Consider the following 27,888-nt stretch of genomic DNA (forward strand, 5'->3'; position numbering starts at 1 on the left):
GTTTACCTCTGACCGTCGTGGTGTACGAACCTTGCTGCATCCGTCAACTTGATCGCCGTAGAACTTGTGTTCCTGGGAATAAATTTACTTTGCGTGTTGTCATCACAAACTATTCATTGGTTCCTGGTGAAGGCGTTCGAGACGAGAGTTAAGATGATCGATCAGAATCGAAACCAAGGTCGGAAAGTTATTGTTATCGGAGCTGGGCTGGTGAGTGTCTGATTTTGTATTGACTTCTTGTGTGCTTTTGTTTTTATTTTACTAAGAATTCTACTCTCATGTTCCCTCATTTCTTAATCTTGTGGTTATGTACCATGTATTTTTTTTTTTTTACTTCAAAGTTTGAATGACAACTCCTTGAATAGCTTGTGAAAATTGTATATCGTCTTCATCAAGAAATTATTACAGTGTATCTGATAGAGATTTGTTGTACACAAACAAATAATGACTGAGGATGTGATTAATGCCGACAGCACACATAAATTTATGTGGCTGTTAAAGGGATGGAGCCCCGCGAGCTTAAAATTCCCTCATTGTACAGTACAAATAATTAGCAGACATCTGGTGTAAGTGCACTGCCCGCCTTGGATCAAACATACCTGGGTTCTAATCCTGCTCGCGGCAGCCGGTCCACAGTGCACTCAACTGTTCATCTTCCTCTAGGGGCAAAAAGTTAGTGTGTGTGTGTGTGTGTGTGTGTGTGTGTGTGTGTGGAAATATACATAGAAGTAAAGACCACATATTCAAGATTGAAAGACAAATAGTCACACACACACACACACACACACACACACACACACAATTTGCCGATCTTGAAAGAGAGTAGAGTGGGGAATGACGTGATCACAACTTTTCAAGTTTTTAAAACATCATTTACGAAGACAGTGAACAGCTCTTGGAGAGAGATACGGATAAAGCAATCAAATGGCATAGCATGAAATTAAGCATGAAACATGTTAGAAAATATGGATGTAAAGAAGTAATTTATGATAAACGAGTGGAATGTGAATGGGAGAATGACTGGGGGCATTAGTTACTGCAGAGAGCATACATAAATTCAAGTTGTAAGATGGTAGCGAATATTCGATAGATGGGGTTCCACGAGTGTCAAATGAAACCTCTGTTTTTATATACCGAAGGTAATTACTAAGAAACTATGCAAGAGACATGTTACAAGATGCAAAGAAGTGCTTTTGTAATAGGGTAATGGATGAATGGCATAAACTGAGTGAAGAATATTTCCTCCCCTTACAATAAAAATACTGCATTACACATGACAGCTAGAGATTGAGTGTGAGCGAATGTGGCCTTTTTTGTCTATTCTTGGCGCTACCTCTTTTTTTTTTTGGGGGGGGGGGGAGGGCTGTTTCTATTGTGGCGGGGTAGCGACGAAATGGATGAAGACAGTATGAATATATATACGTGTATATATGTATGTGTCTGTATGTATATGTATGTTTACGTTGACATTTGTATATTTATGTATATGGGCGTTCATGTATATGTATATATATATATATATATATATATATATATATATATATATATATATATATATATATATATATTCTTTTCTTTCAAACTATTCGCCATTTCCCGCATTAGCGAGGTAGCGTTAAGAACAGAGGACTGGGCCTTTGAGGGAATATACTCACCTGGCCCCCTTCTCTGTCCCTTCTTTTGGAAAAAAAAATTGCATATATATATATATATATATATATATATATATATATATATATATATATATATATATATATATATTTGCTTTGTCGCTGTCTCTCGCGTTTGCGAGGTAGCGCAAGGAAACAGACGAAAGAAATGGCCCAACCCCCCCCCCATACACATGTATATACATACGTCCACACACGCAAATATACATACCTACACAGCTTTCCATGGTTTACCCCAGACGCTTCACATGCCTTGATTCAATCCACTGACAGCACGTCAACCCCGGTATACCACATCGCTCCAATTCACTCTATTCCTTGCCCTCCTTTCACCCTCCTGCATGTTCAGGCCCCGATCACACAAAATCTTTTTCACTCCATCTTTCCACCTCCAATTTGGTCTCCCACTTCTCCTCGTTCCCTCCACCTCCGACACATATATCCTCTTGGTCAATCTTTCCTCACTCATTCTCTCCATGTGCCCAAACCATTTCAAAACACCCTCTTCTGCTCTCTCAACCACGCTCTTTTTATTTCCACACATCTCTCTTACCCTTACGTTACTTACTCGATCAAACCACCTCACACCTCAAACATCTCATTTCCAGCACATCCAGCCTCCTGCGCACAACTCTATCCATAGCCCACGCCTCGCAACCATACAACATTGTTGGAACCACTGTTTCTTCAAACATACCCATTTTTGCTTTCCGAGATAATGTTCTCGACTTCCACACATTCTTCAAGGCTCCCAGAATTTTCGCCACCTCCCCCACCCTATGATCCACTTCCGCTTCCATGGTTCCATCCGCTGCCAGATCCACTCCCAGATATCTAAAACACTTCACTTCCTCCAGTTTTTCTCCATTCAAACTCACCTCCCAATTGACTACTGTACCTAATAACCTTGCTCTTATTCACATTTACTCTTAACTTTCTTCTTCCACACACTTTACCAAACTCAGTCACCAGCTTCTGCAGTTTCTCACATGAATCAGCCACCAGCGCTGTATCATCAGCGAACAACAACTGACTCACTTCCCAAGCTCTCTCATCCCCAACAGACTTCATACTTGCCCCTCTTTCCAAAACTCTTGCATTCACCTCCCTAACAACCCCATCCATAAACAAATTAAACAACCATGGAGACATCACACACCCCTGCCGCAAACCTACATTCACTGAGAACCAATCACTTTCCTCTCTTCCTACACGTACACATGCCTTACATCCTCGATAAAAACTTTTCACTGCTTCTAACAACTTGCCTCCCACACCATATATTCTTAATACCTTCCTCAGAGCATCTCTATCAACTCTATCATATGCCTTCTCCAGATCCATAAATGCTACATACAAATCCATTTGCTTTTCTAAGTATTTCTCACATACATTCTTCAAAGCAAACACCTGATCCACATATCCTCTACCACTTCTGAAACCACACTGCTCTTCCCCAATCTGATGCTCTGTACATGCCTTCACCCTCTCAATATACATATATATATATATATATATATATATATATATATATATATATATATATATATATATATATATATATATATATATATATATATATATATGCAATTTTCCATTCCATTTCTTCTTTTGTCTCTTCACAGAGGTGTCTTCTCCAAGCTCAGTTACTCTCACCACCCTCTTCTCACCCATCTCATTTTCTCTTTTCCTTATCTCTGTTAATATTTATCCTCGCCTCCAGAAGGTAATGATCAGACATTCCGCCAGCTGCCCCTCTCAGCTAATTCACTCCAAGAGTCTCTCTCTTGCACACCTATTAATTATTATGTAATGTATTAATGCCTGCTCTCCATGTTTCCTACTTACCCACGAACATTTAAGCACGTCCTTCATTTTAAATAATTTGTCTCCAGTCCTTTTTCAGCACACGATTCAACAAGCTGTTCGCCATATCCATTGACAACTCTGCATACCCAATGTCCCTCAAACATACCTCAACTACCACTTTACCCACGTTCTTAAAGACCACACTTGTCAAGGAGTCTAGCCGGTCCTTCAGTGCATCCTGAAAGGTAGGTAGGACGTTTGCCATTTTACAATCCCTTGACACAATATCTTCCTCGAGTCACATCTTGAACAACATTTCAAGTGGTTTATCAAGTGTGTCTACAAACATCTTCAGCACATATGCAGAAATTTTATCAAAAGCACAAGCCTGTCATGTAAAATTAAGCAAATGACAGCTAAGGTTGTGGTGCACATGGCCAATCACATATTATGTTATGTCTTTTCCAGATATATCATTGGGTTTACGGCTATAGATAGTGTCTTCCATTGTGAAAACACCTTTGAACGTGTCTTCCATTTTCACACATATCTTTACATTATTCTCGACGACTCTACTGAATTTCTTAGCTTATTTTGCCGCTCTTTAACTGAGTTTACTTCTGATGATTTTATGGACTTTATGAGTCTGCTGCCTCTTCCACTATATTGTCTCCTGCCTTGTCCACAATCTTGCTTTGTCCACAATATTCATTTTATCGTTTCTTTGTGTCTTACTTTCCTACTGTACTATATCTTTCAAACACAAGTACCTTAACATAACTTTAAACTTTTTCCTTCTGCTGTACGCCACTTGGAGACTCACAAGAAGATTTAGATAAGTCTTTGAATGCTTTCTTGTACAATGATTCTTTCATCACGTCCATCACTTTCATCACTTCTTGTACCAGATTATATATATATATATATATATATATATATATATATATATATATTTTTATATATATTTATTTTGCTTTGTCACTGTCTCCCGCGTTAGCGAGGTAGCACAAGGAAACAGACGAAAGAATGGCCCAACCCACCCACATACACATGTATATACATACACGTCAACACACGCAAATATACATACCTATACATCTCAACGTATACATATGTATACACACACAGACATATACATATATGCACATGTACATAAGTCATACTGTCTGCCTTTATTCATTCCCATCGCCACCTCGCCACACATGAAATAACAACCCCCTCCCCCCTCATGTGTGCGAGGTAACGCTAATAAAAGACAACAAAGGCCCCATTCGTTCACATTCAGTCTCTAGCTGTTTTTTAATAATGCATCGAAACCACAGCTCCCTTTCCACATCCAGGCCCCACAGAACTTTCCATGGTTTACCCCAGCCGCTTCACATGCCCTGGTTCATTCTATTGACAGCACGTCGACCCCGGTATACCACATCGTTCCAGTTCACTCTATTCCTTGCACGCCTTTCACCCTCCTGCATTTTCAGGCCCTGATCACTCAGAATCTTTTTCACTCCATCTTTCCGCCTCCAGTTTGGTCTCCCACTTCTCGTTCCCTCCACTTCTGACACATATATCCTCTCTGTCAATCTTTCCTCATTCATTCTCTCCATGTGACCAAACCATTTCAAAACACCCTCTTCTGCTCTCTCAACCACACTCTTTTTATTACCACACATTTCTCTTACCCAATTATTACTTACTCGATCAAACCACCTCACACCAGATATTGTCCTCAAACATCTCATTTCCCGCGTATCCACCCTCCTGTGCACAACTCTATCCATAGCCCACGCCTCGCAACCATACAACATTGTTGGAACCACTATTCCTTCAAACATACTCATTTTTGCTTTCCGAGATAATGTTCTCGACTTGCACAGATTCTTCAAGGCTCCCAGAATTTTCGCCCCCTCCCCCACCCTATGATTCACTTCCGCTTCAATGGTTCCATCCGCTGCCAAATCCACACCCAGATATCTAAAACACTTCACTTCCTCCAGTTTTTCTCCATTCAAACTTACCTCCCAATTGACTTGACCCTCAACCCTACTGTACCTAATAACCTTGCTCTTATTCACATTTACTCTCAACTTTCTTCTTTCACACACTTTACCAAACTCAGTCACCAGCTTCTGCAGTTTCTCACACGAATCAGCCACCAGCGCTGTATCATCAGCGAACAACAACTGACTCACTTCCCAAGCTCTCTCATCCACAACAGACTGCATACTTGCCCCTCTTTCCAAAACTCTTGCATTTACCTCCCTAACAACCCCATCCATAAACAAATTAAACAACCATGGAGACATCACATACCCCTGCCGCAAACCTACATTCACTGAGAACCAATCACTTTCCTTTCTTCCTATACGTACACATGCCCTACATCCTCGATAAAAACTTTTCACTGCTTCTAACAACTTGCCTCCCACACCATATATTCTTAATACCTTCCACAGAGCATCTCTATCAACTCTATCATATGCCTTCTCCAGATCCATAAATGCTGCATACAAATCCATTTGCTTTTCTAAGTATTTCTCACATACATTCTTCAAAGCAAACACCTGATCCACACATCCTCTACCACTTCTGAAACCACACTGCTCTTCCCCAATCTGATGCTCTGTACAAGCCTTCACCCTCTCAATCAATACCCTCCCATATGATTTCCCAGGAATACTCAACAAACTTATACCTCTGTAATTTGAGCACTCACTTTTTTATTCCCTTTGCCTTTGTACAATGGCACTATGCAAGTATTCCGCCAACCTCAGGCACCTCACCATGAATCATACATACATTAAATAACCTTACCAACCAGTCAGCAATACAGCCACCCCCTTTTGTAATAAATTCCACTGCAATACCATCCAAACCCGCTGCCTTGCTTCCGCAAAGCTTTTACTACCTCTTCCCTGTTTACCAAATCATTTTCCCTAACCCTCTCACTTTGCACACCACCTCGACCAAAACACCCTATACCTGCCACTCTTTCATCTAACACATCAACAAACCTTCAAAGTACTCACTCCATCTCCTTCTCACATCACTACTACTTGTTATCACCTACCCATTAACCCCCTTCAGTGAAGTTCCCATTTGTTCCCTTGTCTTACGCACTTTATTTTCCTCCTCCAAAACATCTTTTTATTCTTTCTAACATTTAATGATATTCTCTCACCGCAACTCTCATTTGCCCTCTTTTTCACCTCTTGCACCTTTCTCTTGACCTCCTGTCTCTTTTATACATCTCCCACTCATTTGCATTATTTCCCTGTGTGTGTGTGTGTGTGTGTGTGTGTGTGTGTAGTCCTGCTAGACTTACACCCTCCTTGTGCAACTCCAGGCCAGTCCAACATAACATCCAGACTACACAAAACCTGTCAGTTACCTTAGTTCGCCCTTTGTTCCAAGGTCAACAACCATATTCATTTAACTAAACTTACATAACTGATACAAACCACGCTGCTTTGTATACAGTTATCGAAGTAAAGTCAAGGTTTCGTGTCCCTTATTTTCTCACTAACGTGACTAGAATTTAGTTTTCAGTAGTGATAAAGACTAAAAAGACTGAAGCTTTGAAGGTTCCAGCTGTTGAGTGAAGCTTCGTCGTAAGAGGTTGGCTGGTGCCCGAGGGTGGGCGGGGTGATTATAGGTTTAGGGGATTCTACAGCGGACTCCGGAGCCCAGTACTCGCTGAGTCCTAGTTTTCTGTTGCCCATGAACCAAATTATTTTAGTGTTTTTACTAAAACGTTCATTACAACAACCGAACATGGGATACATGGTTATTTTAAAGTTTGGAACATTTGTAATCTAGTTCATTCTTCTATAAATTAGTTTGCCAGAAATTTATTGATATATGATGAAGGTATTTGGAGTCCAGTTGGATTAAGATATATTATGAGTTGCAGTAAAACCCACTAGTTATCACATGAGCCGCAGCGCTTAACCCACTGTGTATGTACATGTTGCACAAAGTGTAACTACGTCATATCTTTGCAACTTTCACTTTTAAATGTTCTTTGTATTCTCACCAGGAGAAACCGACGAATACACACACACACACACACACACACACACACACACACACACACACATATATATATATATATATATATATATATATATATATATATATATATATATATATATACGTTGGAAAGGATCACAATTTTGCGCGTGATCAAGATATTCCTATGAGTCCACGGGGAAAATGAAACACGAAAAGTTCCCAAGTGCACTTTCGTGTAATCACATGTTACCAAATGGCGTCCTAGCTTCGTCTCTTCGATGTATATCAACTGACTGTTATATTTCTCTCTTGTGTCTCCCCTGATGATGTGATTATTACACGAAAGTGCACTTGGGAACTTTTCGTGTTTCATTTTGCCCGTGGACTCATAGGAATATATATATATATATATATATATATATATATATATATATATATATATATATATATATATATATATATATATATGTGTGTGTGTGTGTTGTGTGTGTGTGTTACATTGATGATATTTGTACAGTCAAACTCAGATATTGTGGCGTTCCTGTTAGACAGTGTTGTTTGGTGCCCGCATGACGTAAGAAGAAAAAAAGTGGAGCAACTTTTTTGGTGTGTGATGAGCGGAATTTGACGCCCACTAGTGTTGCTCGGCGCCTAATGGGGGTGACCAACGTTAACTTGATACGCCATAGTAACTGAGGGGAAGTGTAGTGCAAAAGGTTAACAATGGTGAAGCGAGGGATTCAGTGCGTTACATGTGGTTGTAGGAAGTGGACAAGGAATGTCAAGGATCAAGGCCGTGTTAGGAATGACAGTGACTCGTGGATGAAGGGCAGTACCCACAGCTTTCCCAGGTAGGCAGGCTACCCTACAAAGACGAACTGCTTTGAGAAACTCCTTAACTTTGATAGATATCGCCATTATTGCTCAGTTCTCTCTATACCTCAAATGTTAAAAGCAGAACCTGCAAAATTAATGTCTTGATAAATATCATTAACTGCTCCACTTCCGTCGTACATGTTGATGGTATAGTTCAAGAAATCAATTAGATTTGTCAGACATGAGGGATTACGTGGAGAACCATGCTGAGCGTCATATATATCATCAAGTATTGGTTCTCTAAATGGTTTACATTACGAATGATGGTTTCCATACATTTCCAACTACTTAATAGGGCGACGATTCTTGGGAAGAATTATTACCTTTTTTTGATATCGGTCTTCCACTGACAAGTTTCCATTCATCTGGAGCTTTTCCTGTAGCAAGTGACTGATAGAGGACAGTCAAGGGCTTAACTATCTCATTTTTCGCCTCTCATTGTTCTTGGCTCAAACTCATCAGGACCTGCCGTTTTATTGGTTTTCATTTCGTTTTTTTTTTTGAACGTTTGACCTCGACTTTTATGTCAATGTGTTGAACGTTCCCATCTCTTACCAGCAATCGTAAAAACATGCAAAAAAAAAAAAAAAGTCATTCAATATTTTTTACCATTGCTTCGTTGTCTTGAACTGTCATTGTTTTCCACAATTAATGTACCTATTGGCTGGGTAATAACTCTCTTGCTTCTACATAACTGTAAAGATCCTTAGGGTTTCTTTTGATATTTTCAGCAGTATACGCTTCATATTATTGTTTACTTTGTCGTATAACTCTCTTATTTTACACAGATTTACCTGCCTTACTCTATCATGTTGGTTATTAGATTCTTTAATTTTCTTATGAGTTACTTTCTTAAACAACACACACCTTTATATTTCACCATTCCACCACCTTACTTTTGTATCAGACATACACCGTCTACGACGCACTGGTACTGATGCTCCTCTGCTGCTTTGAAAGTTTTTGTGAAGCTTTTCCCATCTACGTTCATGTCATTTTTCATTGATTTTATCATCCCAGGTTTACTTGTCATGAGCATTGCGAAGATCATTTGAATTTACACGTTTAGAATCGGGTATTTTTTCGTGACTGCCATTTTGACTAACATTACATACACTTGAAAGCAACCTCAGCAGTGATTTACTGATGATCAATATATATATATATATATATATATATATATATATATATATATATATATATATATATATATATATATACATATATTCGTCGCGAGTAGGTTTCTCGAGTAACTGGATTTTGGTACTTTCAAGCATATTTATTTAGCGATTATCATTGTCAGGTTGGATGTAGAATACATTATCTTGGGTGGTGAAGGTCAAATGCTGGTAAGACTAGCAGGCCTTACGACCAAATGGCTGGACCCAAGCCCCATGACTTTTTTTGTGGTCGATATCCAGTATGAGGTAAATGCAAGCCGCCAGGGTGACTGATGGCCTTGTGCTCATTACCAAATGCATATGTTGAGCACGGCGAGGCCACCTGCGTAATATAGTGTCTAGCGGCTGTCAAAGTGGTTCTTACCAGAATTCTCCGTTCGTAGAAGGATTTGCGACCAACTCCATGTGAGATGCTGTTAGATCTCCAGGACGGCGTAGTTGAGATAAATGAATAAATTTTGACGATTTCTTCATATTTTTTTTGTTTGTTTGTATGACCTGCATGTTGCTAGAGAAAAGGTTTGAATATCTTTTAGCTGTGCTTACTGAATGATGTTGTATGGAGCCCTGTTATTATCTGCATTAGAATATCGCTCCCGTATTGGTCTTAAGAAAGAAATAAAGAACATTATTATCCCTTCATGAGAAGGTTATAATATGAGACGTTTGTTATTAGGGCTCACTTCCATGTCAGGCATGATGACTGGTATGAAAAAAGTCAATTGTTTGTTAGTTCAAAAATTGCATCACATGAAGACGTGGAAGTCTGATAATCTGAAATGTTTAAACTTAGTCCAGAGGACCAAGTACTTACTTTTATACCTTACAGTTTCCTTGACTAAAGAATGTGCAAATGATTTAGGCTTTATGATTTACTGTGTTATTTTCGTTAATGCTTCATCATGCACCGGGTAAAGGGTTTGAAGGTTAAAGGCCATTTGATTCTGTAGTTAGACATATGTTGAACTTAATGATAATTTCAATCACTTCAATTCTGGTTCAGTAAATAAAGAATCATTGTCTACTTTTGGCACTGCAGGTTACGAAAATACATGATCCATGTTTTTACTTTCTGTACTTTTATCTTTTACTTGAGTGGAAAATGCTTCAAGTTGCTTAAGCTTTTAAATCTTTGTTTTATTAACATTTGTTGATATTTTGCAGGTCGGCACTTTAGAAGCTGGTTGCCTCGCACGTCGTGGCTACGAAGTTCATCTTTATGAATATCGGGGCGGTAGGTAATCCTTTTTATTTTCGCCTTTATTAGTGTGCTTTACATTTCATCTCACTAGCACCAATAATTTTGATATCTCAGGACGTTGCATCATGTTATGGATGTCTCATATGCATGTAACTCATGGGAGTGTCTAGACTTTGGGTCAGTTTTACGTCATACGAAATTTCCTAGTTTGTATAGAAAGGTTTTTATTATAAACACTAGGAAGAGGAAGAAGAAATATCCTAGTTTGTATAGAAAGGTTTTCATAATAAACATAGGAAGAGGATGAAGAATAAAATGACATTATTGCATATATTTTTGTTTTACAGCTGTTGGTTGTAACACGTAGCTTCTCACATATGTTCCCACATACTCATTTCTGAGTGGAAATCAGAGAAGATACGTACGAAGGCGGTGAAATGTACACAAACTAATGCAAACAACGACAGACCTCTGGGTCTTGCTTAGGTTGGCACACAATGTCTGGTTTCTAATTCCGGGAATCATCATTGTACATTGCTGCTCCACTCACTTTCTCTTTCAAAAAAAAAAGTAGTGAACCCAGTATTCAAGATGGAGGAGACAGTTGTAAACTGTAAAGATTGAGAATGATTTTTCTGGACCTGATTTTTGCACCTTAAGTATGAGGCCTAAAACTTTAAGGGTCATATTCCCAGCTTCCAAACAGTTTATTTACCCTTAAGGTCATCAGAAATTATTACACCGGTCTCTCATTGTCTTTTATATTTTTGTAAGTTAATAGTCTTACTGGAGTTTGCCTGCTGGTTTTGGTTGACGATGTGTACAGTAAGTTTAAGGGTCGTCAGGGAAGTAGCTATAAGGTCGCTCAGAAGCAAGGAGTGAGGGAAGATGGTTGACATCATTTGAAGTTGACCTGTCGTGTTATCTTCAGTTCCTCCCTCACCCCCTACCTCTCTCGTCTTTTGGTCCCCTCCCTCATAGGCCCTGCACGTCATGTAGTGTGATGGGCCATGCGGCACGTCATGTAGGATGTGATGGGCCATGCGGCACGTCATGTAGTGTGATGGGCCATGCGGCACGTCATGTAGTGTGATGGGCCATGCTGCACGTCATGTAGGATGTGATGGGTCGTGCTGCACATAATGTAGGATGTGATGGGTCATGCTGCACACAATGTAGGATGTGATGGGTCATGCTGCACGTCATGTAGGATGTGATGGGTCGTGCTGCACATAATGTAGGATGGGATGGGTCATGCTGCACATAATGTAGAATGTGATGGGTCATGCTGCACGTCATGTAGGATGTGATGGGTCATGCTGCACGTCATGTAGGATGTGATGGGTCATGCTGCACATAATGTAGGATGTGATGGGCCATGCTGCACATAATGTAGAATGTGATGGGTCATGCTGCACGTCATGTAGGATGTGATGGGTCGTGCTGCACATAATGTAGGATGGGATGGGTCATGCTCCACATAATGTAGAATGTGATGGGTCATGCTGCACGTCATGTAGGATGTGATGGGTCATGCTGCACGTCATGTAGGATGTGATGGGTCATGCTGCACATAATGTAGGATGTGATGGGCCATGCTGCACATAATGTAGGATGTGATGGGTCATGCTGCACATAATGTAGGATGTGATGGGCCATGCTGCACATAATGTAGGATGTGATGGGTCGTGCTGCACATAATGTAGGATGTGATGGGCCATGGTGCACGTCATGTAGGATGTGATGGGCCATGGTGCACGTCATGTAGGATGTGATGGGCCATGGTGCACGTCATGTAATATGTGATTGGTCATGTGCACCACAACCTTAGCTGTCATTTGCTTAATTTTACATCCATGCTTAACTGTCCAAGATTTGGTCTTAATCATCATTGGTGCCGTAAACTGCATATCACAATAATGTAATGAATTATCATGATATATGGTGATTCCTCTCAATTCCATTGGTAGATATCCGGAAAATGGACCATGTTCCTGGACGCAGTATTAACTTAGCCATGAGCATCCGCGGCTTGGCTGGTCTTCGGCTTGTTGGTTTGGAGGATAAGATTTTGAGGGAGCATGGCATTCCCATGAGAGCACGCATGATTCACAACACAGATGGAACCACTAGGGCTATACCTTACAATAAGGATGGAAAGGTTGGTCCACTGGAATCCATTTTTTATAGTCTAATGTACTTTTTCCTGTTATCTTTATTTCCTTGCTTATCGTATCTTATCTGTAGTATATGATTGTTGAGACTCGCTTTACTTTTTTGTTTCAAACTCTATTTCCTATGCAATGCAAGTGGCAGCTGCCTAAGGTATATAACAGCTGTACCAAATTACAGAATTCTTGTGCAGATGTTTTAGGCATTGGCTTTATTTTTTACCTTGTAGGATGGTGGTGGTTAGTGTGGAGGAAGACGTCATCTTCTGCCATACCGTCAGCAGGATAAAAGTAGCATATTTCATATATGACCTAACATTTTACTCTATCTCTTGATAGTTATATAAAGGATGTTTCCCGCAGTCTCCTGTTTCATGTAGGGTTTCAGCTTTCTTTTTGTACATCTTCACAGTCATGACAGTAGCATTATGAGGAAGGGTGATGCAGTGAATTCAGGATCATAAATGCTTATATAATATGTCTGTTTCATGAATGTATTAGACAATAGTTTTCATTAGTTAAGTTTATGAATTGAATACTAAATATTAGATAAACTGACAATTTTGTAAAGAAGTTTGAATCTGAATTAATTTCATTATGTTGCAAAGCTCTGAATGGAGTTGGTAAAGGGTAAGAAGGATGGTTGAGACTCCAGGCAAGCAGTTGTCGAACCTTATCATTGCCATTATTTTTGCCTAATGCCCAGCCTCTTCGCTCTTGTCATTTTCTCATTCTATGTCATATCCCTCATCCTTCTGCCCTTTTTCCTTAGATGATTTATTTGATAATATGCTCTAGAAATGTAGACCCAGAGTGGCAGTTTCGTACTCTGAATGTGTAGTGTGTAAAAAACAGAAAATAGGAAAGAGCTTTGAAATTAGTTGTTAATTGTATGAATGGATATTTCGTGTTTAAGGATTCAGCATTTCTATACGGTTCCCATAACAGTTGGAGATACATCAAGTTTATCAGGTCTTGTCTGAGTTATGATTAAATGTAAGGTGTGCCTTTGAAATTTTATATTAGTCTTGCTCAGGTTAATTGTATTATAGTATTATTTTCCTTTCTTCAGTTACAGTACATTCTTTGAATTTTCTTTTATTGTCATTTCTCTTAAATTCGATTGTAATTTCTCATTATTCTGATATTTTTTATTATGATATTCTCATAGGTATGATGATACTGAATGTTGATATAAGCATAGATTGATTGATATCCAATATTTGCAAGTAAGTTACAGAAAGGTACAGAAATTGATTGGCATATCCTGTATCCTACAAGCCTTATATCAACCATTTGTTTCCTGCCTTCGTTTTTACTGTTTTTAGTCTCCTCTCATCCAACCTCTCCCATAGCTTATGTGAGACAGACTAAGAATAGTAGTTTTAGGACAGTATGGTAGATTTGTAACTGCCTCCTTCTTTACAGAGCATTTATTCGGTGGGTCGTCGATTTGTAAATGAGGAACTTTTGACAAGAGCTGAGAGTTTCCCCAATGTTCACTTCCACTTCAATCACAAGCTTATTTCTGCTAATCTTGATAAAGGCACGGCAACATTTCTAAAGTGAGTCAGCTCTTGATATCTGGATAAATGTTAGGCATAACTGCAAATTACTGGTGTGAGCTTTTAATCACAACAGCATTTGGTGTATCTTTGGATTTTATGATAAAACTGGCCTCTGGTTAAACTTTCAGTTGTAACGATAAGAAGTGATAGCTCAGCATAATCAAGTGGTCAGTGTTGAAAGAAAATACATTTTCTCTACTCTTTTACCTCAGATTCACAGAACTTGTTGGTTTAGAGAATATGCTTAGTTGTGTTTGAAAAGATTACGATATTTCTTTCCATGTTGAAATAAATAGCTAGGTTTAGATCATAGGTTTTTTAACGTTATCTTGCAGTTTATGTTCTTCTTTGCTATAGTTGTGGAAATATTCTGTAGTTCACATTTCGAGATAGTTCAGTGTTACGTCCTGAATTACCATCTCATAATGTGCTGTAATTATGTTTGTATTTTCTAAGTATGAGTGAAATAAAGGATTTGAGACTCGGTCAAGTATATCTGTGCATGAAAGATTGAAAGGCAGATATGACACGTCTATGAAGGAAAGAATTAAAGATTATATGTACAAGAAGGGAAGCAAGTGTATAAGTGTAAGTGTGTAGCTGTTAGTTTTCCTTACTGTGATGTATTCATGGGATGCCTCGGGGTTGAGCACATGTTTGAATCCTGGCTGTGGTAGTCAGTCTACTGTCAGGTTGATAAGATGTTTACCTGGCTCATGCCAGGGTATATATATATATATATATATATATATATATATATATATATATATATATATATATATATATATATATATGTGTCTGATGATAGAGTGGCAGATATAGGGTGTTTTGGTCGAGGTGGTGTGCAAAGTGAGAGGGTTAGGGAAAATGATTTGGTAAACAGAGAAGAGGTAGTAAAAGCTTTGCGGAAGATGAAAGCCGGCAAGGCAGCAGGTTTGGATGGTATTGCAGTGGAATTTATTAAGAAAGGGGGTGACTGTATTGTTGACTGGTTGGTAAGGTTATTTAATGTATGTATGACTCATGGTGAGGTGCCTGAGGATTGGCGGAATGCGTGCATAGTGCCATTGTACAAAGGCAAAGGGGATAAGAGTGAGTGCTCAAATTACAGAGGTATAAGTTTGTTGAGTATTCCTGGTAAATTATATGGGAGGGTATTGATTGAGAGGGTGAAGGCATGTACAGAGCATCAGATTGGGGAAGAGCAGTGCGGTTTCAGAAGTGGTAGAGGATGTGTGGATCAGGTGTTTGCTTTGAAGAATGTATGTGAGAAATACTTAGAAAAGCAAATGGATTTGTATGTAGCATTTATGGATCTGGAGAAGGCATATGATAGAGTTGATAGAGATGCTCTGTGGAAGGTATTAAGAATATATGGTGTGGGAGGCAAGTTGTTAGAAGCAGTGAAAAGTTTTTATCGAGGATGTAAGGCATGTGTACGTGTAGGAAGAGAGGAAAGTGATTGGTTCGCAGTGAATGTAGGTTTGCGGCAGGGGTGTGTGATGTCTCCATGGTTGTTTAATTTGTTTATGGATGGGGTTGTAAGGGAGGTAAATGCAAGAGTCCTGGAAAGAGGGGCAAGTATGAAGTCTGTTGGGGATGAGAGAGCTTGGGAAGTGAGTCAGTTGTTGTTCGCTGATGATACAGCGCTGGTGGCTGATTCATGTGAGAAACTGCAGAAGCTGGTGACTGAGTTTGGTAAAGTGTGTGGAAGAAGAAAGTTGAGAGTAAATGTGAATAAGAGCAAGGTTATTAGGTACAGTAGGGGTGAGGGTCAAGTCAATTGGGAGGTGAGTTTGAATGGAGAAAAACTGGAGGAAGTGAAGTGTTTTAGATATCTGGGAGTGGATCTGTCAGCGGATGGAACCATGGAAGCGGAAGTGGATCATAGGGTGGGGGAGGGGGCGAAAATTTTGGGAGCCTTGAAAAATGTGTGGAAGTCGAGAACACTATCTCGGAAAGCAAAAATGGGTATGTTTGAGGGAATAGTGGTTCCAACAATGTTGTATGGTTGCGAGGCGTGGGCTATGGATAGAGATGTGCGCAGGAGGATGGATGTGCTGGAAATGAGATGTTTGAGGACAATGTGTGGTGTGAGGTGGTTTGATCGAGTAAGTAACGTAAGGGTAAGAGAGATGTGTGGAAATAAAAAGAGCGTGGTTGAGAGAGCAGAAGAGGGTGTTTTGAAATGGTTTGGGCACATGGAGAGAATGAGTGAGGAGAGATTGACCAAGAGGATATATGTGTCGGAGGTGGAGGGAACGAGGAGAAGAGGGAGACCAAATTGGAGGTGGAAAGATGGAGTGAAAAAGATTTTGTGTGATCGGGGCCTGAACATGCAGGAGGGTGAAAGGAGGGCAAGAAATAGAGTGAATTGGAGTCATGTGGTATACAGGGGTTGACGTGCTGTCAGTGGATTGAAGCAAGGCATGTGAAGCGTCTGGGGTAAACCATGGAAAGCTGTGTAGGTATGTATATTTGCGTGTGTGGACGTGTGTATGTACATGTGTATGGGGGGGGGGGGTTGGGCCATTTCTTTCGTCTGTTTCCTTGCGCTACCTCGCAAACGCGGGAGACAGCGACAAAGTATAAAAAAAAAAAAAAAAAAAAAAAATATATATATATATATATATACAGGGTGGTAAAAAACGATAGGTTCAAAATTTGACAGTAGACAGGGACACCCAAAGCAAACACTTTTTCATGAATACCAAAAATGGCAAAACTAGTTAGTTTTCGAGATACTGAGCTTTAAAGTTTTAACTTGACACCTATTCACAGGCATTTTCGTTTCTAACAGATTTAGTGAAAAATGAAACAAATATTATGTAAACATGTATTATCGATCACAATCTACAATAGCTGTTCGAGAGTGTCTGCCTTCTGCTTCAATGCAGACCTGACACCTCCTCTGAAAGGACTGCAGGACACGAGACAACATTCTTGGATCTTCTGCAATGATTTCTTGATGAGACAAATGTGCGATGTTGTCACCACGACGTGCAACGGTGAACTAATTCGTAAACACCGAGTGTTGCCGCACCTTAATCAACCGAGTGTTGCCAGATTGTAAGCTAATATTACATTTAAAGTTTACAGTTCAGACATACCAAAGTTAAAACTTTAAAGCTCAGTATCTCGAAAACTAACTAGTTTTGCCATTTTTGGTATTCATGAAAAAGTGTTTGCTTTGGGTGTCCCTGTCTACTGTCAAATTTTGTACCTATCGTTTTTTAACACCCTGTATATATATTCCTGGGACTCCTTTCCCCCTCCTGTATGTTCAGACCCCGATCGGTCAAAATCTTTTTCTGTCCATCCTTCCACCTTCAGTTTGGTCTCCCGCTCCTCTTTATTCTCTCCACCTCTGACACATATATCTTCTTTGTCAACCTTTCCTCACCTATTCTCTCCATATGTCCAAACCATTTCAACACACCCTCATCTGCTCATTCAACTACTCTTTTTATAACCACACATCTCTCTTACCCTTTCATTACTTACTCGATCAAACCACCTCACACCACATAATTATCATTTCTTCAAACACCCATTTTTGCTCCGAGATAACATTCTCTCTTTCCACACATTCTTCGCTGCTTCTGGAACTTTGCCCTACTCCCAGATATCTAAAAGATTGCATTTCCTCCAATTTATCTCCATTCAAACTTACATTCCAATTATATATAGCTTAATGAGATGGCCTTAATTAGGGCCTAGTTGCCCATGCCATCTCAGCTAACATAAAAGAAAAAAAGAAATTGACAGTGACAAGAGAATTAACAGGGTTTTTGTATGTCACTCCTGATATAATTCTTTGATTGAAGTGGATGAAAAATATGTGAAATTTAGTAGTTAGTAAGTTGGGTAGCATGAAAATGGAAACTGCTTAATTAACAGGGATTCTAGTATGTGAAGAATGTTGTATATGAGACACCTCACTCGCTCATTGGGAAAATGCATGTTGAATTATCATAAAGGAAAAAAAAAACATTTACTGAATATTGAAAGATGACAAATGTGCATAGTGCATACTTTGTTGCAGTGTGAAACATCATTCACTGCAAAGTGCTTCCTTAATTTCAGTATATTAACAGACCTACAAAATAGTTTCTTTGAAGTGCCTGAATGCTATCTTTTTTCAGTACCATCACCCAAGAAGAGGTACATGAAGAGGCAGAACTACTGATTGGTTGTGATGGAGCATACTCCAACTTGAGAAAGCAGATGATGAAACGATCCCAGTTTGATTACTCACAACAGTACATTCCACATGGCTACTTGGAACTCTGTATCCCAGCTACTACTAATGGAGAAGTAAATATCATCCTGTCTGGAATGAAAGTATAGACCAAGTGTCTGCCCGTGGATGGAATAGGGTGTGAATTGTGTTGTTCATATAGCTATAATGAGTACAGGTCATACTGATGTAGTAGTAATATAGACGACACATTCATCTGGTGTGATATCTTTTAGTATCAGTATTACATGGTAACTCCTAAGATGTATTTATTTGGGAATTTATCTATTTCTTGCAGAATAGTTTTCTATTTATTGTTTACAATGGTACTTACATTAATAGGATGAAAAAGAATAAGAAGAATAAAGAGAGTTTATTCATATATGGGTAAGGACATTTTTCTGGGACCAAACAGGCATTTTTATCCATTTTATAGAATATACCTTGCCAGGTTGATAAGTTGGAAAACAAATAAAAAGGAGCTCAAAATTAGTTCCAAAGTAAATAGTGTAATTCATGTGTGAGATGGAAATGGATGTGAAATGGTAAAGACAGACCTGATATTCTGAAAAAGATAGGAATTTGGATTGACAGGTGTAAACAACATAGCTCTTATAAAGGGCAGACTTGATTTTAGATGTTATGAAGCCTGGAAATGATAATTATGTTCCTTATTTGATATTATTGTATCTTTAGAACTTATGATACATTTTTTATTAAAAATAATCATACTTATGTCGTGCTTAATCATATATGTATTTTGAGTTTTATTTCTGTTGTTTCACCACACAATAAAAACGAATATTACACAACTAATTTTACTACTGCAATATTGAATGTTCAGAGCTTGCATATGTTACATGTATTAAGTTTTCTAGAGAGTATATTCATTTGTCTTGAACAGTTTGCAATGCCTCCCAACTACCTGCATATCTGGCCACGTGGAAAGTTCATGATGATTGCCCTCCCTAACCAAGACAGGACATGGACAGTTTCACTCTTCATGCCTTTTGAGATATATGATGAGATTAATACCCCTGAATTATTATTGGAATTCTTCAAGGTGGGTCACATATTGCAATCACTCATCCAATAACAATTGTTAGTATAAATCTATGGTACTCATTATTTTTTGTTGTGTATGCCTTTGTTATATCTGTCCAAGTTGTATGTTGGATTTACTAAATTGTTTTTGGGTCTCTTCCTGGTTTAGCTTTTGATACAACATGGTGAGAGATTATAGGTCTGATGGTAAAGACTGTAGCTATTGTTGCTTTCTTTTCATGCTTTGAAGTTGTTAATGAAAAAAAAATGCAAATTATGACTTGCAATTTTGCCCTTCTACTTATTATTTGGTTTGCATACTGTATATTACTTTCCATTTATACTCAGTTTGTCAGTTCTCCTATGTCACTTCAAATACTTGTTTTGTCTTTATGTTCTTTCGTGACTTCCTTTATTTCTTCCTTATTTTACTTTCCAGACACTACAACACCCTATCCATAGATACATCAAAGCCATTTTGCACTATAACCTATACTTTTGTTTTAAGTTTCTGTTTCTCTGGCATACATTATAACATGCTTCAACACTATCTCCAGCAGCTGATTACAAGTGGTATGGGTTACCATGTTAAGGATTTATGAATATGGCAGGTGTTTGTTCCCTCTTTTCTTTACTGTGCCTGGATTTTTTATGTATTTTTTTGAAGACCCCAGCACATTGCACTGATTCTCTTAAATTTTTTTGAGTTGCCAGAAACTGTGGGAGATGGAAAAACTATATGACCATTATCATGAAAACTATATGTACTGAAGATTAAATTTCCAGTTATTTTCTAGCATTACATTATGTCTGCTTTTTTCCCATATTTTCTGACATACTAGATTATGCATTTTTAGGTGATATGCATCATTTCTTTTTATAATTCTCTGAGCATGATAACATTAGTGTCAGTAAACCATACAGTGCTATGAATTTGGATCTGTCTTGTAACATACATGGAAGCTTGAGTTTTCATTAATTCTAATTTCTCTATTTTTCAGGCAAATTACCCCGATGCCATTGACATGATTGGTAGAGAGAGACTCATTCGTGACTTCTTTGCCAATAAACCATTTGCAATGATTACTGTCAAGGTACATTGGTAATTGCTGAGTTGTATGTTATTATGATATTGATTATTGGTACATTGCTAAGTTATTTATGTATTTTCATTGTTCATGAAAAGAATATACATCATCCTTCTACATTTGTTTGCTTCCTAAATTAGTGAGTTAGTTCCAGGAACAGATGAAGTAATATAACAAATGTAACAAAGCTGCAAACCACACAAAATATTACACTGATAGCAATGATTGGCTGCCTTGCAATCACAAACACTCAACAACTGCATGATGAAATAAAGATCTTCCTAATACAGTCCCAATTCAACATCCTCAGCACTCAGATCTATGGAGCAGCACCTAGACATTTCCCTTCCAAACTACTCTATAACTATCCATCAACCCTCAAGTAGAAAAAAAAGTTAACACCTGCCACACACTCTAATAACCTTTACTTAAAGATCCTTCAACCCCCCAATAGATATGACTCTGACAAAACACATACACACTGAAATAACCTACAAGTATTGAACATCTAACCTCCCATCTCAATCTTAAATTCTAATCCATCAGACATACCCATCAGAAAGCATGCACTCCAAAGTTGAGTCACACTCCCATTTGCACTCTGGCCATCACCCATCATGACCTCACTACAAAAACCATTACAACATATCTCAAGAACTGTCATGCCCACATTTCTACTACCATCACAAAGTCACTGAGTAATACTTCTCAGTTGCCCAGCATACACAGCACTTTATGAGCTGTTGTCTAGACCAGTGGATGTGGCCACCTTTCTGAGTGCTGCAGGAACCTCATAGAGATAGAAAGGCCTCCTAAGGCAGAAATTAAGACTAAATTTTGTGGCCTAATCCAGGTACCCAATTTATTGACCTACTCTTGTGAGGATGAACAGTTGGGTGAATTGTAGGCTGATTTATGTCCAGGATTTGAACCCATGCAGGCCTGACTCTGGAAGGGGTCACATCCATACAGGATTTTCACATTTCCTTTTTAATTTTCCTGTATTTGCTAAGCAAATGTAAGCACTTCATTTTTTTCTTTTCTTTATTACTCACCACAGAATTTTTAACTTTTCTATTATTGTCATTATTGAATATGATTTCCAGATATCTAAATTTTCTCAAACGTTTTATTGCTCACTTTAAAGGCTTTCCGCTTTGTGATTACTGATGTCATAAACAAGAACAGTGTTTTTACTTTATGTAGATTCATCTCCTAAAATTCATATGAATTGTCATGTAAAACAGTGCACCAATCTTTTAGATTTATTATCTGACTCACCCATGACATTTCTTCTACTTGTTATATAAGGGATAGTGTTTATTCTTTTTTATTACATAAATGTGTTTTGAGTTATTGCATGCTTACCTATATCTTATGTATTACTGTATGTGCTTTAAACATCTACCTTCACATTATCCACTTCCTCTTCCACCACATTGACATTACATTTTTATTGTTTTGATATAATAATACATACTTAATCTCCACAGAACACCAGAGAATTCATAGTCTGTTACCCCTGAGATTCTTTGACTTTTGACATATTCTACACTAGATTCTGTCTAATGAAATTACATGCCATCATCAGTGTTCACCGTACCATGTGGGGTCTACATCACTTCTGATGGGGGATGCTGCCCATGCTATCGTCCCCTTTTATGGCCAGGGAATGAACTGTGTAAGTTAACTGTACTAAGACTAAACTTTTTTTATTTCCTTTATCAAGTTCTTTAATCATTATCAGATATGTTTCCACCACACAGCAGGATAGACTATGTAGAACATTCTCCAGTTACTCCATTCGTGACACTCGTCTCAGATTTCTTCATTCATAATTCCCTTTTATACCCATATTGGATTAGTTTGAGAGTATGCTAAGGAAGTTTTTTTGGAACTTTTGTTCAAAACTAAGTTGACAAAAGCTAAGTGGAAATATTTCCAAATGAAAAAGTTTAGTTGATCTTCCATCTCTAACTGCTGAATTTTAATAGTTAGCAATGGACATACAACATAAACAAAGTCACACCTTGTCAAAGCAAGTCTGTAGGTGTCATTTACTTACCTCAAGGCCTCATGTCTTTCAAAGTAGCAAATTGCATTTGTCTGAGTTATCAAAGGCTCTGTTAAGTTTTTACAGGCTATTCCTAGGCAGTTGACATTTTCAACACAAAGCATTTGAAATTAAGGGATTTTTTCACAAAGTTGGTTTAGGGGATGCCATAGCCTCAGCAATATCTTATTATCCAACTAACATGGAAGTAAGATTTGCTTAACATTCTGATCATGGTAGGTGTTAAGTAACAGCTAGTCCAGCCTTCAGTAAATAAAGATATATTGCTAGCATTCAAGCTGGGGCTAAGACAGCATAGTCTTTGTAAGCAGCTGAGAGGCATATCAGCAGACTGAGCACATTTGTGATAGAAATGACCAGTTCTGTTCTCATATGAGAGAGAGAATTAATGCAAAATTGCTTGACATATTGGTGAGAAAATGACCAGCTTCATCACTTTGTAATCTTTTTCCTAATGTTCTGTAAAACTCTGCAGTTAATGCTCATCAGTTGAAAATTATATGCATATTACCTGGATTACCTAATCATTTTTAATTATTGATCACATATATATTTTCTAGTCATGCATGTTTTGTTGACTTCCTTATATCTTAAAGACATTGAAGCTTGGCCTGATGGTGAGCAAGTGAGTGATCCCCACAGTGTATGTAGATTATATTTTCAGTTAGTAATGGATTTTACTGCCTGTGAAAATATTCTACAATACATGAATCTGTATGAGAAACGACCTTAGGGGTCAATATTGTGCCCAGCATATCACTAGAACACCATATCAGCAATTATTTGGCAAGTCCAAGCTTTAGACAGGTGTTTTAAGCAGTAGAGTCCTTGGTTTACCCTGTCCGCCTTCAGAAAATAATTTTTTTGTGGCTTAGATTTATTACCATGTCCTTTTGTCATAACTGTGGTATTCCCATATCCTTTCTTCCATTTTTCTCCTTTGTTCATAGTAGTTTCTTTTAGTTTCTGTATTTTCACATAAATTTTTCCATTTGTAATGTATCAGAATATCAACTGCTTTTTTCCCATTTAGATGACTCTTACGTGGCAATGTTCTTTAAGCAAAATAATTGTTTATACCATAGAATGTATGCTGGTTTATGTTTGTATGTAGTACATCAGTATTATTTACTGAGGCATAATATGTATTAGCTAATTGAGTGTAGATAGTAAGGGGATAAAAAAGAGCAGAGTATATCTGTTAATGGGGTGTGTATATGTGCACCAGATTTGTTACGAGATAAATGGTTAGAAATTTTAGAATAGCTTTAAGGTTTTTATACGTCACTTATGGATTCAGAAAAATATTTGATAGGGGTGACACAAATGAACTGTAGAGTATGCCACTTGTATATAGAGTACAGTTGGATATAGAGTCCCTCATATGAAATTTTACCAAAAGGCAGAGCTGTTACATAAAACTCATTGCAGGAAGATCTAGATTTACAAAGAATAAGTCCTGTGAGTTATGTGTTTGTTGTCAAGTGTTATGTGTGAGATGAGGAGACTGTCTATCTGTGAACTAATTGCCAGCCACCCATATGTGAATGAGGTAGAAAGAAAATACAACAACCTAGGCCAAAGGAGCAAAACTTTATCAACACTGAAGTGTTGACTTGCTACACTGCCTTCACTAACTTTCCTGATACTCAGGTGCTTACTACTCATTACCTAGTGAGATAGAAGGTTTAGAATGAAAAGATGGCTATCTCTAGGGAGAGTAAGACACATGTTAGGACAATCAGGGGAATGAGTGAGTGGTTTAGAGTTTGGTGTGGGATGAGATTGTAACAGATAAATGGTAACAGGTATATAAGTTTACCATTAGTGAAATGGGTGTCCATGCTCTGTTCCACCTTGTGGGGCTGAGGACCCCAGTTGTATAGAATTAATTCCAACTATAGGTAAAATACTCCTTGAACTTATCCATTCATTTTTTGTGCGTGGGTTTGTGTCTTCATAAAAACTGTTGTATGCAATGAAAAAATTTGGCTATGGCATAACTAACCAAAATGAACCTGCTATAAATACAGTGTGTTTCCCTTCTTTTCTTTAAACATGCTAACTGTCAGTAAAATTTCCTGTTCTTTAACTTTAATTTTATGAAACCTGATCTGAGTTAAGATGCTTCTTTGGAAAACTTGATTATCCATCTTTTGTAGGGTATGGAAGACTGTGTTGTACTGAATGAGATAATGGATCAGTATAATGATGACTTGACCCAAGTCCTACCTGCTTATTCCAAACATAGGAACCCTGATGCTGAGGCAATAGCTGATTTAGCCATGTACAACTATATTGAAGTAAGTCTGATTTCACATGCTTTTTAGACAAGTAAGTTGATTATGATGTAAACATGTTTTTTGCTCTCATTCTGTATTTGGTAGTACTTGCATTATACTGAAACTATGTATAATTTGAAAAATTTAGTTAGCTTTATTCCTGTCATTCCCTTGATTTTTTTTCCAGTGACCATTTTGCATGGTGAAAAACGAAGTTGTGGATAACATTATGTATTTAGGATTTAGATTTATTAAGGATGCTAGAAGGAAGGCTGAAGTTAAAAGCAGTCATGGAAGGGAAAAAATTGGCTTTGCATTGAAAGTTCCAGTGAATGGAAATATTTAAGCAGAGAGTGTGCAAGAAGCTTTGCATGAAGGAGTGCTTGTCTCAGTGCTGATGTATGTATGTATGTGAAACCGTAATGTATATAGGTCAGGATGGGTTGAAGATAAGTGCATTAGAGGTGGATAGATTGTGTGTTATCATGTTATTGGAAAATTTGATAGAATGAAAAATGAAGATCAGAGACGATTCTTTGGTGAATGTTCTGGTTATGGGTTGAAGATGTAAGTGAATGAAGTTTAGAGGCATTATGTGCCTGATCCACCCTTTTGGATTGGAAATGAAGCACTTTAACAATAACAGAGATAGGTAGATAGTTAGATGAATAGATAGATTTCATTTCTTGGCCTTTTCCACTGTCTTTTAGGTTTTTGCACACATTCAGTACCCTTGCATTTGCACACTTTTAGTTCCATTGCAAAAACTTTAAATTATTTTCTTCAGATGAGAGATTTAGTTAACTCAAAACTGTTCCTGATGCGGAAGAAAGTGGACGATTTTTTGTGTTTTTGGTTCCCTAACACGTGGATCCCTCTCTACACCATGGTTACTTTCTCCAGGGAGCGATACCACCTTTGCATATCAAAAAAGAAGTGGCAGGATGAAGTAAGTTGACTTTTAAGAATGCTCGGTGGGATATCCCGAATAAAACATAGCGTTGAAATATTTATCTAGGATTTTCATATGAAATAGGTTTCTTTTTTATCAATTAACAGAATTCTGTTTGCTGATCATAATTGGAGAAAATAGAATGTTCTGATTATTCATATGGGAAATGTCAAAATGAATGTAATGAATCTGGGGAATTTGAAGTTTACCCTTCAGGAAACTTCAAAAAACTAGACCATAGAATTATGATCATATGTAACTGGGTACAGTACTTCAAAATGAATGATTAGACAGAGTGGGAAATTCTTTCTTAAAATGGTTTAAACATTTTTGCTCCTTCACCTCTTTGACATTGATTTCTTTTTTTGATTATGTTATTGATCATTAGATATTGCATTCTTACATTCTTCCATTTCTGGAGTACATATGTACACCTTAAATGAATCAAGTTTATTCAGTAGTTTGCAGATTTCATCAAATCCATGCACCTTACATGGATCTAGATCCCATAGATTATGATGAATTGATAATCTCAATAGGTCCATGAATTCTTTTCCGTTTTAACCTCTTGATGTTGGGATTTACATTATTACTGTGAATACTTTATGTCAGTGATCGTTTACCTTCTAAAGAATTTCCTCTTCTTTTGTAATTCTGTCCTCCGGATCCTCAGTCTGAGGACTTGCAGTGCATGTATATTTTTAGTGTGAGTCTCTGACCTTATAATTCATACTACTGAATTATTAGTAACATATAACCCTATTTGATTTTGCTTAGAAATGACAAAATTCTCTGGCACCACTTTAGAAATAGAATTATAACATTATGATCTCATCTTTTTGCCAGCTTTTACAATTTAACATTTTCTTTACATAATCTCAGCATTAATTGATATTTATTCTTGTTCACTGGTTGAGTTTTAGGTTCAGTTTATCATTGTCTTGGAGAGCATTTAGGTACTTCAGAACAGTTATCCACCTAATAAAGCATGATCAAAATACCATGGTAAGAATGTGGGTACAAGTTAAGTGCTTTATCTTCATATAATAGTGTAGCTATTATTCTTTTAGTATCATGCAACTAATAGATATCCTTTTATACCTTACAGATTCTAAGAAAACTTCTAAAGGTCGGAGGAATTGCAGGTATTGGCATGGGCATGCTCTTTGCAAAAACAGAAGCTGCACATGCCCTTTCATGTGCTCTGATTGCCCGACTCACAAATTTCACATCCAAGACCTTGGCACTCACTGTCCGTTGACTTTTTAACCATATGTTTCTCTTTTATGGTTTTTCATTAATATCCTGCTTTGTTTGGTGACCTGTTTTGAAGTACAGTAATTTTTCAGTTTCATATTTTTTTATTAACTGCTGTTCTCATTATTGTGTCTTGAGTCATAAGATTCCTTACTAATGTTGATGCAAATCCGTAGATTGGAATTCCTTTTTACTGTTAATGATGCATAAAAAAACAGAATTTGATATACTATATTTGAATTATTGTAAGTGGTGGCTGTCAGTTTATGTGCATGTAAATGTAAATGTTCCATTAATCAGTATTTGCTAAACCCTCATGTAACGAGCTTATATTTTAGGAGGTATGTAAATTATAGATATTTTTTGCTTAATTTTAATCCATTCGTATATTTGAGGTACTGAAGTTAAATGTACTGAAAAGAGAATTCTATATTCATTGGTTATAAATCTTTCTTTGACTA

General features: G+C 37.7%; 1 protein-coding gene across 2 annotated transcripts; it reads left to right on the top strand.

Annotated features, from left to right (window-relative positions):
- On the top strand, window positions 1-27,874 carry cn (Kynurenine 3-monooxygenase cn). 2 transcript variants are annotated; one of them, XM_071693226.1, is made up of 11 exons: window positions 1-210; window positions 10,715-10,784; window positions 12,722-12,912; window positions 14,351-14,487; window positions 18,636-18,807; window positions 19,635-19,793; window positions 20,776-20,868; window positions 22,454-22,543; window positions 25,099-25,239; window positions 26,006-26,167; window positions 27,279-27,874. In XM_071693226.1, exons 1-11 carry the CDS (start codon window positions 154-156, stop codon window positions 27,429-27,431), a joined length of 1,425 nt encoding a protein of 474 aa, XP_071549327.1. In that variant the 5' UTR covers window positions 1-153; the 3' UTR covers window positions 27,432-27,874. The 2 variants fall into 2 exon arrangements, with proteins under 2 accessions (XP_071549327.1, XP_071549328.1); XM_071693227.1 differs by lacking the exon at window positions 1-210 and adding an exon at window positions 8,185-8,344.
- The last annotated feature ends 14 nt before the right edge of the window (window positions 27,875-27,888 follow it).

The sequence above is a fragment of the Panulirus ornatus genome, chromosome 55 (assembly GCF_036320965.1).
Source record: "Panulirus ornatus isolate Po-2019 chromosome 55, ASM3632096v1, whole genome shotgun sequence".
NCBI lineage: Eukaryota > Metazoa > Arthropoda > Malacostraca > Decapoda > Palinuridae > Panulirus > Panulirus ornatus.